At 41.6% G+C, this 18,485-nt stretch overlaps 1 protein-coding gene across 1 annotated transcript in view; it reads right to left on the bottom strand.

Moving 5' to 3' along the window:
* Window positions 1-5,439: 5,439 nt before the first annotated feature.
* Stx17 (syntaxin 17) overlaps window positions 5,440-18,485 on the bottom strand; it is a 50,978-nt gene continuing 37,932 nt past the window's right edge. The window contains exons 5-8 of the mRNA XM_057790810.1: window positions 16,580-16,695; window positions 16,453-16,503; window positions 9,603-9,689; window positions 5,440-8,872 (exon numbers count right to left, since the gene is read on the bottom strand). Of these exons, the coding sequence (XP_057646793.1) occupies window positions 8,633-8,872; window positions 9,603-9,689; window positions 16,453-16,503; window positions 16,580-16,695 (494 nt within the window). The 3' untranslated portion in view covers window positions 5,440-8,632. The remainder of the gene's footprint in view (window positions 8,873-9,602; window positions 9,690-16,452; window positions 16,504-16,579; window positions 16,696-18,485) is intronic.

An 18,485-nucleotide genomic window follows, 5' to 3' on the forward strand; every position in this document is an offset into this window, starting at 1 on the left:
CAGAGGCACAAGTGCAGAGACTGACACTGCTTGGAAGGCTAAGCGATTACATCTGTTTTCCTCTAAGAACACTTCTTTCCATTTTGCCTGATCTGGACCACTGAAGTGCTGAGAATCTCCAGCAGGCAACTTGACACGGCATAATGAAACCTAATAAAAAAACACATGGAGGGTCCCCCACACCCCATATCATTCTCTTAGATCTTACACAAAGTAGCTTTGTGGTCTTGGGCAAATCACTGGCCAATGTTTTCACTGTAATATATTTGTTTGGTTAATATTGCCCAGGTTCATTTTTGTCATAAACTGATTTCTTTGACAGGAGCAATGTAGATATATAACTCTTATTGGTTAGTTACAACACTCAACACTTGTGAAAAGGTGTCAAACTGAAGATCCCAAATAGAACCATTTGCTAAAAACACAAGTGTTAGTAACATTTATAAAAGAGTTAGATGCTTATAATCCCAGAATTTGAGAGATGGCAGCAGAAGGATCACAAATTCAAAGTCGACCTGGCTACCAGTAAATCCCTATTTCAGAAAAACAAAAACAAAAGCAAGCCCCCACACACACACATACAGAATCTGAATGTGTCTTATGAGTGGGTCAGAGAGGAAGCACCCTTGCCTTGTTAGACATCCACCTACTTGGGAATGTCATCAGATACCTGTAAGCATCTGAGAACCACAGCGACATTCTAATCTATGTTGAGAAGGCACTGCATGTACAGCAGGCCCTTGCCCCAGGCTTTCCCTTCTCTATCCAGAATCCATGTGCTCTCAGTGAAGGGCTTAAGGAACTCTTCTGAAAAATGCCTTTGTTTACTAACTAGTCAAAGGATGGTTTGACTTCTGGGCTTTTACTGGAAGGAAATACTGTGTGCTAGATATTTGTAGTTCAGAATCAAAACTTCTTGTAAACAGTAGGTGTTATGAGCATCCCATTCTCACGCTGCAGAAAACAGCATGAAAAGGAGACAGGCAGAAGGACATTTGTGGCCATGCAAAAGTTTCGGGGTAACCCCAGTCCCTGCTCCAGATGTACGGCCAGTTCTAGGCAGCTTCAGCATGCTCACTTTCTAGGCATATTAGGTCTCTGGTTTCTGTGTATGAGGTAGGATAGTAAGCCACCAAGACACAAAACTGAGATGGGGAGAGAGCAGGGTCTCAAAAGCATGGCAAAACAGCCTGTGCCTTTTCTCATTTGATGTACAATTCTTTGGTGGCAAATCCAGATGTTCCAGATATTGTGGCAGATGTTCAGAAATAGCCTAAGTGTTGTTACCAGCACCCTACCATGTATGCATGGCTTTCCAGGGGCATCATTTAAAGAATAATGATTAATTGATTCTAAAAGCTATGAGATTTATTTTTTAAAGTACTGCTTATTTTTAATTATATAAGACACTTTATTTTTTTTATTTTTTTTTTATTTTTTTTGAAGGAAGTTTACTTTTTTTCTATGCTTTTTTTTTCTTGCTGATTTTTTTTATTAATTAATTAATTTAATTATTAAAGATTTCTGCCTCTTCCCCGCCACCACCTCCCATTCCCTCCCCCTCCCCCAATCAAGTCTTCCTTCCTCCTCAGCCCAAAGAGTAAGCAGGTTTCTCTGCCCTGTGGGAGGTCCAAGGACCACCCACCTCCATCCAGGTCTATTAAGGTGAGCATCCAAACTACCTGGGCTCCCACAAAGCCATTACATGCAATAGGATCAAGAACCCATTGCCATTGTTCTTCAGTTCTCAGTAGTCCTCATTGTCCATTATGTTCAGCGAGACCGGTTTTGTCCCATGCTTTTTCAGTCCCCGGCCAGCTGGCCTTGGTGAGTTCCCGATAGATCATCCCCATTGCCTCAGTGTGTGGGTGCACCCCTCGCCGTCCTGAGTTCCTTGCTCGTGCTTACTCTCCTTCTGCTCCTCCTTTGGATCGTGAGACTTCAGTCCAGTGCTCCAATGTTGGTCTCTGTCTCTGTCTTCTTTCATCGCCTGATGAAGGTTAATATTCAGGGGGATGCTTATATGTTTTTCTTTGGGTTCACCTTCTTATTTAGCTTCTCTAGAGTCACGAATTATAGTCTCAATGTCCTTTATTTATGGCTAGAAACCAAATATGAGTGAGTACATCCCATGTTCCTCTTTTTGGGTCTGGCTTACCTCACTCAGGATAGTGTTTTCAATTTCCGTCCATTTGTATGCAAAATTCAAGAAGTCATTATTTTTTACTGCTGAGTAGTACTCTAATATGTATATATTCCATACTTTGTTCATCCATTCTTCCATTGAAGGACATCTAGGTTGTTTCCAGGTTCTGGCAATTACAAACAATGCTGCTATGAACATAGTTGAGCATATACTTTTGTTGTATGTTTGGGCATCTCTTGGGTATATTCCCAATAGTGGTATTGCTGGGTCAAGAGGTAGGTTGAACCCGACTTTCCTGAGAAACCGCCACACTGCTTTCCAAAGTGGTTGCACAAGTTTGCATTCCCACCAGCAATGGATGAGAGTGCCCCTTTCTCCACAACCTCTCCAGCAGAGGCTATCATTGGTGTTTTTGATTTTAGCCATTCTGACCGGTGTTAAGATGGTATCTTAATGTTGTCTTGATTTGCATTTCCCTGATTGCTAAGGAAGTTGAGCATGATCTTAAGTGACTTTTGGCCATTTGAACTTCTTCTGTTGAAAAGTCTCTGTTCAGCTCAGTGCCCCATTTTATAATTGGATTGATTAACCTTTTACGGTCTAATTTCTTGAGTTCTTTGTATATTTTGGATATCAGACCTTTGTCAGTTGCGGGGTAGAGAATTAAGAGAATTGTTGGAGGTAATGAATCAAATGGACTTAACAGACATCTATAGAACACTCCACCCAAATAGGAAAGAATACACCTTCTTCTCTGCAGCTCATGGAACCTTCTCGAAAATTGACCACATACTTGGAAACAAAGGAAACCTCCACAGATACAAAAAAATATCAGTGTCCACCTGTGTCTTATCAGATCACCACGGATTAAAGTTAGAAGCCACCAACAAAGCTACCCCCAGAAAGCTGACAAACTCATGGAAACTGAACAGTCAACTACTGAACCACACCTGGGTCAAGGAAGAAATTAAGAAAGAAATTAAAGTCTTCCTTGAATTTAATGAAAACAAAGAGACAACATACTCAAACCTATGGGACACGATGAAAGCAGTGCTAAGAGGAAAGTTCATAGCACTAAGTGCCCACTTAAAGAAAACGGAGAAAGCATACATTGGGGACTTAACAGCACACCTGAAAGCTCTAGAAAAAAAAGAAGCAGACGCGCCCAGGAGGAGTAGAAGACTGGAAATAATCAAACTGAGGGCAGAAATCAACAAAATAGAAACACAGAAAACAGTCCAAAGAATCAATGAAACAAAAAGTTGGTTCTTGGAGAAAATCAACAAGATTGACAAACCCCTATCCAAACTAATTAAACGACAGAGAGAGAACACGCAAATAAATAAGATCAGAAATGAAAAGGGGGACATAACCACAGACACAGAGGAAATTCAGAGAATCATTAGATCTTACTACAAAAGCCTGTATGCCACAAAACTGGAAAATGCAAAAGAAATGGACACTTTTTTAGATAAGTACCATATACCAAACCTAAACCAAGACCAGGTGAACGATCTAAATAGACCTGTTAGTCGCGAAGAATTAGAAACAGTTATCAAAAATCTCCCTTCCAAAAAAAGCCCAGGGCCAGATGGTTTCAATGCAGAATTCTACCAGAACTTCCAAGAAGAGCTAATACCTATACTTCTTAATGTATTTCACAATATAGAAACAGAAGAGTCATTGCCAAATTCCTTTTATGAAGCTACAGTTACCCTGATACCAAAACCACACAAAGACCCAACCAAGAAAGAGAATTACAGGCCTATCTCACTCATGAACATCGACGCAAAAATTCTCAATAAAATACTGGCAAACCGAATCCAAGAACACATTAGAAAAGTTATCCATTATGATCAAGTAGGCTTCATTCCAGAGATGCAGGGCTGGTTCAACATACGCAAATCTATCAATGTAATCAACCATATAAATAAACTGAAAGAAAAAAACCATATGATCATTTCATTAGATGCTGAAAAAGCATTCGACAAAATTCAACACTCCTTTATGATAAAGGTCTTGGAGAGATTAGGGATACAAGGGGCATACCTAAATATAATAAAAGCTATTTACAGCAAGCCGACAGCTAACATTAAATTAAATGGAGAAAAACTCAAAGCCATCCCACTAAAATCAGGAACACGACAAGGATGTCCACTCTCTCCATACCTCTTCAATATAGTGCTTGAAGTTCTAGCAATAGCAATAAGACAACATAAGGGGATCAAGGGGATCCATATTGGAAAGGAAGAAGTTAAGCTTTCATTATTTGCAGATGATATGATAGTATACATAACCGACCCCAAAAACTCTACCAAAGAACTCCTACAGCTGATAAACACCTTTGGTAATGTGGCAGGATACAAAATCAACTCCAAAAAATCAGTTGCCTTCCTATACACTAAGGATAAGGAAGCAGAGAGGGAAATCAGAGAAGCATCACCTTTCACGATAGCCACAAATAGCATAAAATACCTTGGGGTAACTCTGACCAAGGAAGTGAAAGATCTATTTGGCAAGAACTTTAAGTCTTTGAAGAAAGAAATTGAAGAGGATACCAGAAAATGGAAGGACCTCCCTTGCTCTTGGATTGGGAGGATCAACATAGTAAAAATGACAATTCTACCAAAAGCAATCTATAGATTCAACGCAATCCCCATCAAAATCCCATCAAAATTCTTCACAGAGCTGGAGAAGACAATAATCAACTTTATATGGAAAAACAAAAAACCCAGGATAGCCAAAACAATCTTATACAATAAAGGATTGTCTGGAGGCATTACCATCCCTGACTTCAAACTCTATTACAGAGCTACAGTACTGAAAACGGCTTGGTACTGGCATAAAAACAGAGAAGTCGACCAATGGAATAGAATAGAAGACCCTGACTTTAGCCCACAAACCTATGAACACCTGATTTTCGATAAAGGAGCTAAAAGTATACAATGGAAAAAAGAGAGCATCTTCAACAAATTGTGCTGGCAAAACTGGAAGTCAATCTGTAGAAGAATGAAAATAGATCCATATATATCACCATGCACAAAACTCAAGTCCAAATGGATTAAAGACCTCAATATCAGTCCAAACACACTGAATCTGATAGAAGAGAAAGTGGGAAGTACTCTACAACACATGGGCACAGGAGAACACTTCCTACGTACAACCCCAGCAGCACAAACACTAAGGACATCATTGAATAAATGGGACCTCCTGAGACTGAGAAGCTTCTGTAAAGCAAAGGACACTGTCACTAAGACAGAAAGGCAACCCACTGACTGGGAGAAGATCTATAAGACACTTTAAACAATGATCATAACCTATGATATAAACCAATGTGTAGAAGGTGGGGCAGGATAAGGACAGTGGCACTCTCCATTCTATACTTGAGTATAAAACAGACACAGTGCAGTACTGTGTTCTGCCATGGCCACAATTAAGAGCAGGTTTTGAACACCTGGTGAGGCACAAAAGACAAAGAAGCAAATGAACAGCAAGGGTTGTTCACAGTTGGCCTTACAGTCTCCAGGCTTCAGGTGAGGCAGTGCAGCCCAGCCCAGAGCCTAACACCAACAAACCCAGTTCCAACCCAGTTTCCTCCTTTGGAACTGAAGGACTGCACAATACTTAATTCCTCTGAGGCCCAGCTACCCTCTCCATAAACGCCTGCTAAAGCGCCTGGCTAACTGCTTAGGAAACACCAGTTCTTCTGTAGGGAGGTTGTTTTCTGAAAACTGAGGGTGCCATTGATTTGTAGACTGAGATTGGTTTAGTGGGTTGAAATCAATGTTGAAAAACAAAACATCAAAATGTATTCCACATAATGGGAAACATTTTTCATGTATATATGTTCAATTTTAATACATTTTTTTTTACTATGGGTTACACCAAAATTTCAGAGAAATTCTCAGATTATAACATCAAAGAGTCTTTAGGAGTACTACCACTACTGAAATGAGTAATCTACAAATTTTACAACCTTAATTAAAGTGGTGCTTTTTAACTGGTTGAAATAAAATAAGACATAAATCATAGAGAAGATAAATTTAACTTGACACTACGGGGCATATTAAGTTCAATTTTAAGATCATTTCTGTGTCATATTGACTAATTTATACTTTTAAGTACTTTATATAATTTATAGTTGATTAAACACTTCTAAGCAATTTCCACAAAAAGTTATTGTAGGGAAATGAGGTACAATTTCTAAGTAATTCTAAAGTATAAAATTTTAAAGAAGATTGTAACTTCCTTAAGCATTTAGACGACTAGAGTCAAAGCCCAATACTGACAGTTGATGATCATGTCAACAGTTCCCACTGCATTCAAATGCAAGCCTCATCCTGGTTCTTCGTGCTGTAGCTATTATGGCACACTGAGTGGCCCTTTGGGGACTGGCAGAATAAGTACTAAGCAATGAGGAAGATGATGTAGAACACAGGAGACTAAACAATGAGACAACAAAGCTTATTCTGAGAATTCCAGCTAAGCAGGCTGGACTGGCTGTATCAGAATTACCCGTGATGGAGGTTCAAGGATCTTGTTATAGTCAGGTGGTGTGATGGTGGCACATGCCTTTAATCCCAGCACTCCAAGGCAGAAACAAGTGCATCTCTACTTCAAGGCCAACCTGGTTTACAGAGTGATTTCCAGGACAGCCAGGGAAACACAGGATACACATCTTGAAATACAAAACAACATTTAAAAGGAATCTTATTTTAAATCAAATTGGGATGAGTTCTGCCTCCTGCTCAGGTTTGACATGCCCAATTTAAAGGAGTAGCAAGAAACAGAGAAAAAAAGGATGAAGTTAAAAATAATTACTCCAAATACTTAATTCCCAGTGTCAATGATCACAATCAGACACTCATTCAAAGTACTTCCTCTTTTTGATATTAAAGTCTTAAGTCAGCAGATAACAAATACTTGCTACTTCCCGATAGTTTAATACGATGTAGTGCTTTGTTTCATAGGAGTGCATCAGCAAGACTCAAAAGTATGAAAGGGAAGGATCTTCAGACAGAGAAGGAAAGGTAGCAATCAACAGAGGCCAAACATCAACACAGCTCTTTTTTTGTTTTTGTTTTGTTTTGTTTTTGAGACAGTGTTTCTCTGTGTAACAGCCTAGCTGTCCTTGTAGACGAGGCTGGCCTCCAACTCACAGCAATCTACCTATCACTGCCTCCGAAGTGCTGGGATTAAAGGAGTGAGCCACCACCCCATGGTGCTTGAACTCCTGGCTGACCGAGCTTTCTCCTCAGGAGAGATTAAAAAATGAGGCAACCAGTGGCTCCCTCCTATCTCAAATGAGTTGGGATACAGGATGAGGCTGCCTATAGTCTTAAATTCCTTTTCTCTAAATTTCAAAACTTTTTGTTTGAGACAGACATGGAGCTGGACTGGACCATGTCTGCTGTCCATGTTAGCACCACAGAGCTTGCATCGGGTCTGAATCTTGGCCTTGGCCATCTAGAGCAGGAGAGAAGTGTGAACACTGAGAGGAAGAGCAGCCATAAAAACTGCAGGATAGGAATGACCTAGGAAAGCGCAATGCCAACAGAAGTGAGGTAGAAAGCTCCTTCTCAACCCACCCGGAGGACTGAGAGGCCCAGACCCCTTGAGGCAGGTATGTCAGCCCCTTGAAGTCCTACAGTGCCCAAGATGTGATCTTGTACTTCCTTCTGCCCAAAAATGCTGGAAATATTTAAATTTTCTTTTTTTCAATTTAAGAGATTACAGGAAGGGATAACTAGAGATGGAAAATGATATGAAAAAAAATGGGAATTATGAGAAAAATCCTCATTACATGGATAGAATTCACCCTAGAAGCAGAGAACCTTCAGAATCATCAGCTGCAAGTGGGCAAGGTGGCTGGGTTAGTAGATCCAGCTATGAGATTCTGTGCTCTTTATCTGGAGAGGCAAGGAAGGCTTCAGAAAAGACACCCATGTCACAATGAACAGTCTGTAAAGAGAACGTGGGCTTCTCTTTCCATTTTATAGTATTAATTTCCTTCACCAGAAAACATAGATGGATCCAAGTACAATCAGTCCCCAAGTACAGAAATAGTTCGCCTGCACCCCTTGTTAGGTGGTGACATCCCTACCTGACAGAAAGACTCCCCAACTCACATTCTGTTTCTCCCTACAGGAGGAAATAATCTACAAACACATTGACCCTCGTGTGCCTGATACATTTGTACACATCTTAGATCCTTAGAGTTATAGGTTCAATCTTCACATTTCCAGGCAGAACATTTGCTCTTTGGCAGTCTTTAAACTGAACCTGACAGACACCACACCCCTCGGCCCAGACTCCTCCACTCCTAACGTCTCCATTAACAGCCAGCAAACAAATACATCCAGTGATGGAGGCTCAACAGAACACGGCCACGGAGAATGGCTTGCTGACACTGTCCAGCAGCTGAGCACTCCACAGCAGCGAGGTGCTCCTTAGGGTGGACGCATGACCCAGGTGGAAGCCTGAGCTTTAGCTGCATTTTTTGTCGCTTTGGCTAGGGAGGTCTGGACAGCTGGAAGTGAGCTTCTCCATCATTTTCTGTTTCCTTCTTTGTATCAATTTTCCACCTGTGAAGCCCAACACCCCACCACCAAGTGCAGCTGCAATTCCTGCCACTTTGAAGCCTGCGAGGAGGCCGATGGGACCCCCCACCACTCCTCCGATGAGTGCACCTGCCACAGGCAGAGCTGCCAGCTTGTATTTTGCAGCCTGTAAAGGGAAAAAAAAATTCAATTTAGAAATTGAGTTGAGAAAATCTGCCTGTGGTGATGTGCGTTTTCCTCTCATTACTCCTGGCAATGCCTCTTTAACAGTGGGCTCATAATTAACCTCAGAGATTATTCTTGTTGGGGTGTGTGTGTATGTGAAAGTATTCCACAGGTACTGCCATTGCCATAGAACTGAGGGAGGTTGCTCCAGAGTGGACAGCTACAAATTGATTTTACTTGCAAAACAATCAATCCACTATCTGGCTGGCTTATTTAAACAGTTTCAGCAGCCACTGGCTCCCACCAAAGCTTTGATTCAGCACAGGGTTATTCCACATTAGGCACCTGGGCTGAAAACCACATCATCCGGATAATAGATGGTCACACTCCTCCAGTGCTGCTGCAGTCTCGCTTTGGCTCTGCCTGGATTAATGGGCCGCTCTCTCTTCTCCCTAGGCCTCTGCATATATTCCTTCATAACAACTAAATGCCCCAGAGTGAGACCACAGTTCATTCTCTCTGAGAAAAAAAAAAAAAATTCTGATGATAGAATGAATCTGGGAGTAGAATGTTACAGCCATTGATTTCTTACACTACCTATGTGTCATTTCTTCCTTATTTCCTTAATTGCTGGTTCCCTCAACACTGAAGAGAGCAGATCAATCGGGTTAATACTAGAGATTCCTGGGAGCCAGAGTACCATTGATTTGTCAGCAGGAGCAGGATCTTACCTTCCCCAAGTTTTTGGTTCCCTCTTCAACATTCACAGCAGCACTGTTGACATGGTCTGCAATGCTGTCAATCTTCTCCTGCTGAGACTAGATGCAAAGGAATTATGAGTGAGCCGTCCTGCTGGGGAGCAGTGGGAAGCCAACACACACTATTTTAATTCCTGTAATCAGGCCCCGGGTGCTGCAGCCTTGCAGTCTTAATAGTGGTTCATTAATAGCATCTGATAAACCATGTAGAAAGTACAAATTCACTTTCACAGAAAAAGAGGGGACTTAATGATTGGGTAATAAAGGGTGGCACCTTCACAGCAAAAAGCACCTTGCACTGGAATTCATTCAAACATACAAACATATTATTCTCCAAATGAACCTACTTTGTAGGAGGAAAAAAAATCCAAATAAGCATTTACATGTCATGTTGGGTTTGATAGTAAAAAAAGGAAAACATTCAAACAAAGTCCATAACTTATCTTCTTTGGAGATTCTGTTTAAATCAAATTTACTTTAGGAGTAAAATGCCTTTGACCCAACAAATACAAATTGTTCTTTTGTAAGAATGACACTACAACATGGTATAATCCAGCCTGAGATCTTTGCACTTTTGATATGCAATAGGGAGTAATGAAAGAATTTGTGGTCTTGAATTTTACACCTTTTTACTAAACAAAATATAGTTCAAGTTAAGATAGTTCAGATCAATAATATAATACAGCAGTCTACCTACAACAGTAACACCTGCTTTGATGCAGCAACGATCATGACTCCTGGGATCCCTCATGGATGAATGGTGGAGCTGGGGACTGCCATTTCTTCTCTAATGTGTGAACCACCTCAGTGCCACTCATGAATGGCTACCAAGCTCTGCTCTGACTGACACCTCAGGCATAAGCACTCTGTCCTCACCCTGGAACCAGGATCTCATCGAGATCAACTTTATTTTAATAGGTATATATGTGTATATATGGACACTCATATAGGTGTGTATATATATATATGTATATATATATAGTTAGTTAACTAATTATATACCATAATATGCACCCATATTGATGGTGAAGTGCATTAGGTCCTATCCAATGAAGAAAAGCATGTGATCACTACATGAGGACACAGGTAATTTCTTTCACTTTTTTGCAGAAAAACATAGGAGACCCTCTCTTCCGCTCCACATAATGCTCTTTACGCAGCGATTCAACTGCCTTTTATGTTAAACCTATTTAGATTTAGGCACACAAAGCTAAAGCTTCCTATCCCACTCAGCATTTCACAAGAGAAGGTAAGCGCAACACTGCTCACAAGCCCCCAGTTGTTTCCTATTAGCATTATTGGCATTCCTTCCAGGCCAACATGTACCTTCTCTCTGCCAGGTGTTTTGTGGTGGCCCTTCATCCCAGGATTCTCCACCACCATCTCGACATCCCTAACAATTCCTAAAATAGTACTTGTTCCGATTTCTTTTGACTCTGTCACACAAGGATAGCCAAGGCTCTCAAACTTGAGTACATACTACATCACCTGCGAAGTTTCTGGAAACACAAGCTTTTGATGTGGCAGTCCTGAAATACAGTCTGAGAATGTCTGTCTGTCTGTCTGTCTGTCTGTCTGTCTGTCTGTCTGTCTGTCTGTGTGAGAGAGAGAGACAGAGAGAGAGACAGAGAGAGAGAGAGAGAGAGAGAGAGCACACATGCACAATACAGAAGAGGGTATTAGATCTCTTGAAGCTGTAGTTAGAGGAAGTTACAAGCAGCCTGTGTGGGTGCTGGGAACCAAATTTAGGTCCCCAGCAAGAGCAGTACATGCTCTTAACTGCTGAGGCATCTTTTCAGCCTCCCGTTTCACATACTTTGAACATCACTATCTTCCATAATTAAGACTGGCACAAAATATAAGATATTCTGTGGCCCTGGTATGTTCTTGGGCCAAGTATTCTCATCTGCTACATGAAGACTATGGTATTTCTCCTTCAGTGTGGTAAAAGGGGGATACAATGAGCCATCCACAGAGCACAATGGGAAAACAGAAACACCATTCTGGTTTTACCAAGGAAATGCTAACTCTCATCTTTCCAGCAAAACAGTTTATCGAGCTTGCTCCTGATGGTGTTCTCAGATAACATGTCTCCCTTATGTTCACTGGATTTTCATTTTTACAACAGCAAAGCTCCTTTCAGTCAGCTTTCTAGCCACAGAAGCAAGTGCCAGCACCAACAATATCCAGCTTGCCTGTATTCCTGACCGCTGCAGGGCTTCTGTCTGCTTTCCACTCTTGTCTGAAGCAATCTACGCTAGCAGATGAGCCACTGCAGTAAAACCCTAGCACCAACTTTTACATCTTTATGGCTAAAATAGAGGATGAAGAGCTGAGGGAGAAGTTTGCCACGGCTATTCCTAAGTCCACACTCCAAGTGATCACAGACCTCAGGAAGATTTATTTCTGTGCCCCTTCCTGAAACTTTGGATACTGCAACACTATGGCTGTCTTAGTCACTGCTTTGTTGCTGTGAAAAGACATTAACAAAGAAACTCTTCTATAGGAAAGCATTTGCAGGGGGCTTGCTTAAGGCAGGGAGCACAGTGACAGGGAGCACAGTGGTACAAATGGTACTGGAGAAGCACCTAAGAGCTGCATCCTAATCAGTAGGTCAAGAGACAAACAATGGTCCTGGCATGGGCCTTTGACACATTAAAGCCCATGCCAGTGACGAACTTCCTCCAAGAAGGCCATACCTCCTAATCCTAATTCTTTCAAAGAGTTCCACTCTCTGGTAACTAAGCATTCAATGAGCTTATTGGGGCCACTCTCATTCAAATCATTGCAGTGATTTGTTAAGTTTAAAGTAGAATTTTAAGATAACTAATTTTTCCCTACGAAAATCCTTTGGGAAAATTGTAGAAAAGACTACCAGGAAAATGCCCAACCTATAAACACTCATTATTTCAACTGTAATGCATTCATTAGTGCAACTACCAGTCCAAGATGAGTCTATCTGTGCTGGGGTTGTAGCCTACATCTGTTAGTACTACAGACCTTGGGAAGCTTGCTGGGACATGGGGATAGGAGAAGCCAGAGGGCAGAAAGCCCTACCCTGGGTCAACAGACATCCCTCAATTAAACAAACCTAGCTGCTTCTTCCTGTTAGTTTGGCTTCATTCTTCTAACTGTCTGTATCTTTAGATTCTACTTCATGCATAAGAAGGACTTGGTGATATCCACAATGACTGTAGTTAGCTTTCAATCACAATCAGGAGAATGTGAAACTATACTGCATTTAGAGCTAAGTCCTTAACTCTTTACACGGGGCCAACCTGCACAAAAATAACATTACCACAGCCTATGAGATCAGGCTTCTCCCAACAGTGGTGACTCAGGGCCTCTGCCTTTATCTACTTACTTTGCCTCTTTGCTTTTGTTTAAGTTTGTCTTCGTCTACCTAGATTTCTCATAATGAACAGTTTTTACCCCCTAATACTCAGCCTGGCATTTTACTCTCTGGCTCTTAGAAGTGTTTTCGGCATCCCTTTAACAATGGACTAAGTCACTTGTAAGGCACATTTTAAGGAATATTCAATTAGTGCCCTATTGGCCTGAAAGTAGCCAAATCTGTAGAAGCAGTGATATGGGCAAATCAGTTTCAGGAGAACTCAGAAAGAACTCAAAATGTGACCCATAGGTAGACAATGGTTATCTTGGCCTAGTAAAGGCAATAAGCAGGGTAGAGAGGGAACACTGCATTGGGAGGGGACTTAAGGATGCTGGTGGCAAAGGTAAGACCCACAACAAGGTTGCAGAATAGCTGAGGTAGATGGGGATGAGAAAGGAAAGATGCTGTCTGAGGTAGTCCTTTCATCAGGCCTGCAAAACCTGCTGCCAAATAACATGCTAAAGTTCATAGAGGCTATTCATGGAAAATCTAACTGAATCACTGAAGTCCTATTCTAATGCAGCCAGAACAAAATTGGATTTCAAAAGCCACAGAGAAAAAGATAGAAGTCAAAACAGACCAGCAATAAGGGTAGTAGCATGTTGTCCAACTTCTGGCCCAGAGTTCTTTAAATTCTCCTTGACCAAAAGGAAATGGGCTGGTCACAAGAAAGGGGCACTTACACAAGCAGAACGGGCCTGTAGATGTTAATCCACTCAGAGTTACTGGGCCATACTGTAATCTCTCATTATCTTCGTGAATCCTGTTTACAGTAAACTATGTATACCTTGATATTCTAATGACTTGCAAGTGTACAACTCTGTGGCATTTTATTCACAATACAGCGGCATCAGCAGCATTACCCTATGGGCCTTTTGATCCTCCTGAGTTCAGCACAGCTGTGCACCCACAGAAAGTTCTTTAACTATATGGCTGTCCAGATACAATCACATCCATGTGACACCAGAGGATGTGGTCACTCCTTGCTCCTGCTTATTCTCTACCTAAATGGAGCTTCTGTGACTTCTTGGCCATGTGTCACAAGAACTCAATCATCCTGGGAATAACAATCATGGCTCTTCTTTGAGCTTCTGCCAAACAGCACTGCGTCTCGTGTCCTTGCAAAGACGATTATAACTAGGACATTTGTATGGAGCTGTGGCTGTGGTCGGAACCTTCCCGGGTCAATCCTTAGACTGGGCTGTGACCTGCTTACTATATAAAATAACTGAACACACAATTGCTAATTCTCCACAAACTCTATTCTTTTCTTTCATATGCCTACCCACCAGAAGAGAAATTGAATTTATTTGGATAAGAGCTAAGTATACCTTTAGTTTGTTTTTTCAAATCAACCTTAGTGATGTATAATTTACATATATCGAAACACATATAAGTGTGCAGACTGATGGCTTTGGCAAGTACATATATTTATGTAACCATGCATACACAGACTTTATGAACTGCATTAGAATGAGAGATTATTAATTACAATAATTGGATAGATCTTGATTGTAAACAACACATGTGTTGGGGGACTCCTGTATCATTCCTGGCCATCTGCAAAATAATAACAGGCCATAGAGACAGCTAGTCTAGAGACTACTAACATTTTTTTCTTTTGACTTAGAGGCATCAATAATAAATCAAACAATCTATTGCTTTCAATTTCAGTCATTACTCCAGGAATAAGATAGACCATAAGAAGAAAAAGCTAACACTAGACAGTCTAGAACTTAAGTTTAGAACTCATTGATACAGGAGAGCTGCAAAAGGAGAGCATTTCTAAGAAATGAAAATGTGTCTGGGTAGGTCAAAGAAACAAGAACATTTATCTCAAAACCTTGAAAACCTCTTATATTGAAAGAAAACAAACTCTTCCATATGTGGCTCTAGAGGACAAAAGTGCCCAAGAAAAATTATCTGACAGAATTTACACAAGGAAGAGCTCCCGCCCCTCCTACAACCTTCAAAAGAATGGCTAAGCATCAGTGTCACACCTGTAACTCTTAGAAAGATGAAAGTTAGAAGTTAGTGGTCTGAGAAACTGGGGCAGAGTACTGGGCTAGATTAGCAAGCTCTGGAGTCCTCCCCATTCCACCATGAGGAGCTGTGCTCTAGGAGTTTCCACCTCAAAACCAGGCCTTGGGGAAGCCACGATGCAGAGAAGCTGCGTTGCAATTCACGGTCTGAGCAAGAACAGGGAACTAGCCTAGCCAGAGCACAAGCCGAAATTACTGTGCAAACAGGTATTCACACACCATACCTTTCTATAATTCCCAGGAGAAAACACACAAACAAAAAACAGTTTATAAAAATTTATATTTCCTACCAAAACTATAACATGCTCCCTAATCTATGACAACAGATTCATTCAGGCCTTAAAGGTTCCTGTCTTTGACTTCACCTTCCTCCAGGTTGACCCTCAAAAAAATCCTCAAAGGATTCTGAGCATCCTTTACACTCTATAGGTAAGTATTACTACTTTACCTACAGGTTAAATTCTTATAACTGGTTCCCAGCTAGTCACCATGCCCATGACCTCCCTTTCATTGTAAGAGTCTTCCTAAGGCACAAACTGGATTGCAGGACATCTGTACCAGCTCCTTCAGGCCCACAAAGCAACCAAATTCAGTAGCAGCACATCAGTCCCTGTGTGTCCCTGGTACTTTGAATAATGGGCACACTTAGAACTTTTTGACAGTCCACAGAACTCACCATGTCTTGTCCTAGTTCAACTATTCGAAAGAACATCCCTTGTGGCCCTCTGGGAGCATTTACTCATTCTTCAAGGCTCACATTAATACCAGCCTGTGATGGTAGCTTTAATGCTACTGTCTCATAATCCACGCCTCCCTCCCCGGAATACATGCTTCTTCTTGGAGCTGATGAGGTTTCTCACTTTATTTTGCATTTAGTTATCATGCTTGGAAACTGAGGGTGAGAGTCACAGCCCACCTCTTCCTCCCATGGATCCCCAAAGGCAGAAAGTAGACTTGATTTATGTCTGAGTGCAACTTGGTCAGACTTCCAACACTGAGAATCCAGCAAAGTACTTTTTACATAATATTTATTAAACTGATCTAGAATTCTGGGACCGTATTCATAGTTCAATACCATTTTTAAATTATAATCTAGGCTCATAGGTTAAGAGCACTTGCTACTCTTGCATTGGACCCAGGTTTGGTTCCTAGCACCCATACCACAACTCAAAAACATCTGTAACTCCAGTTTCAGGGCATCCAACGCCCTCCTCTGACATGTGGGCATCAAATACACAGGTGTTACACATTCATACATGCAGGCAAAACATTTGTACACATAAAATAAAAGCAAATGTTTTAAACATATGTGAGTGACCTCTATTAAAATTTTAATCAAAAGGACAGTGACTGATCAGTTCTGAGCCTTACTCAGTTCAATACTTACATTTACTAGGAGGGAGAAATCAGTGACCAGGTGGCTAAGTTCGATTAAGTCCTTTAAGAAGAGAGAGGGAGGGAATTACTTACTTTTACATTGCACAGTTACCAAAAAGAAAATGCGCTTAACATACCGCTTCTAAGTTATCCCAGGATTCAGCAGCATTTTGGTCTCGAGGAATTTCAGGCAAGGCATATATCTGAGTCGGACTCTGAGAAGCAGCTTCGGCCTCCGCAGTGTGGAGTGCTCCTGGATGGACACAGGCCTAGTTAGAGCTTGCTTCTCAGAAAGGACAGAACACAAACTGGCTCCAAAGACAACTAGCACAGAGAATTCTTATAATTCTGTTCAGGCTAAAAGTAAATGGATCAATCTATGAAAACAGCATTGTGTACCTTTGGGCAGCCTGTTCTCTGAGTTAACACAAAGGCACCAAGCAAGACCTATACATGTTCTTCATGTAACTGAATGATGAGGGTCAGAGGTGGAGGAGGCGGCAATGGCAACTACTACACTTGGCCAGCGTTCTACACAGCATGGGGCAGCAGCAGCATAACACGCTCTGCTGCTAAATGCGTAGGCTTGGACTTAGCTATTTTAGTGATAAGGATCAGATATAACAGGTGTCAAAAGCAGGACAGTGGGGCCGGTGACTCACCGGCTCAGCAGGTAAAACATTTGCTGCCAACCTGACAATCCGAGTTCAGTCCCCCACGTAGACTGGAGATAACAGATCCCACAAAGTTGTTCTCTGACCTACACACACGCACACCACAACTCACATTACACACACACAGTAAAAATCAACATATAATTTTAAAGTAGGAAAGTGGGCTGGGGTTTAGCTCTGTGGAGGACACTTTGGTTTACTAGTACAGAAGGAAAGTGAAGTAGTTATGTGTTTGTAGCAATTAACATCAGTCTCTATTGGTGACAATCTCATCAGCAAAGAGCACATTTGCCATAGGAATGTTTTTGGACTGTGACTCTGCTTAGAGTCATTCTTCTTCCACATACTTCTATGCTTTCTTCTACTTCTTCTTTTAGTTTTAAAAATCTTTCAGCCCACAAAAACTATTTACTAAACAATACTGTAATAACAAAGTAATATATACTACAAACATCAACCTTCAAATCTTTTTGGGCCTTTCCTTCATGAAACAGACACTGTGGCACTCCTAACAGAGACACAACAGTAGGCTACAAGACCAACCCTGAAGTGGCAACACCACAGGGCTATCAGCACTGTGGGTCTGCTCAGAAAGTCTGGTGTTAGAGTCCTGTGGCTTGCTCTTCCTGTTGGTAAAGGAAGCTGCTGTCTACTTTGCATAGAACCTGGCCCTGCTGCTGCCACTGCTACTGCTGCTGGACAGAGCTTCCATGGAACCTGTGGTACAGAAATGCCAGAGTCAAGTTCAGTCAGTACTGTGTGACAAGACTATGCCACAGGTGAGTGTGAGGTATGTACGTATAAGCCTGGCCTCTAATCCTGGCTTGTGGAGAGACAGTAGTCATCAGGGGCTCTGAGGCCTGAGGATGAGAGAGAATAAGACAGACGGAGAGGGGTGAGAGTGCAGGAAGATGCCCCAAGTGTCCCACTCAAGGAGAATAATGTGTGCACAGGCCTGACACTGGAAGACATTCAGACTAGCTGAGGCACAGACTGGAATGAAGGACAAAGCAAAACTCGAGGCTGACAGCCTAAAGTGAGACTACTTGGGGCATCAGGGAGCTTCACAAGAGCTCTTTCTTCTCACGTAACCACTACCAGACTTAGAACTGGAGATGGCTGCGAAGCTGGAAGCTGCCAAATCAGACCTGAGCCAGAGAGTAAAGAATACATTAAGGACAAAGCTGACAGGTGCAAGTGAAAACGCAGCCGGGGGCTTTACAATACATCCAGTGCAAGTGATAATCTCTAGTTCTAGGGCAGTGGAGCTAGACAGGACACCAGAGCTGTCCTTACTCCACTCTAAACCCAGAACAACTACAGTAACATCTTTTTTAAATTACATTTTATTTATCTATTGTGTGCCCAC

The sequence above is a fragment of the Chionomys nivalis genome, chromosome 16 (assembly GCF_950005125.1).
Source record: "Chionomys nivalis chromosome 16, mChiNiv1.1, whole genome shotgun sequence".
Lineage (NCBI taxonomy): Eukaryota > Metazoa > Chordata > Mammalia > Rodentia > Cricetidae > Chionomys > Chionomys nivalis.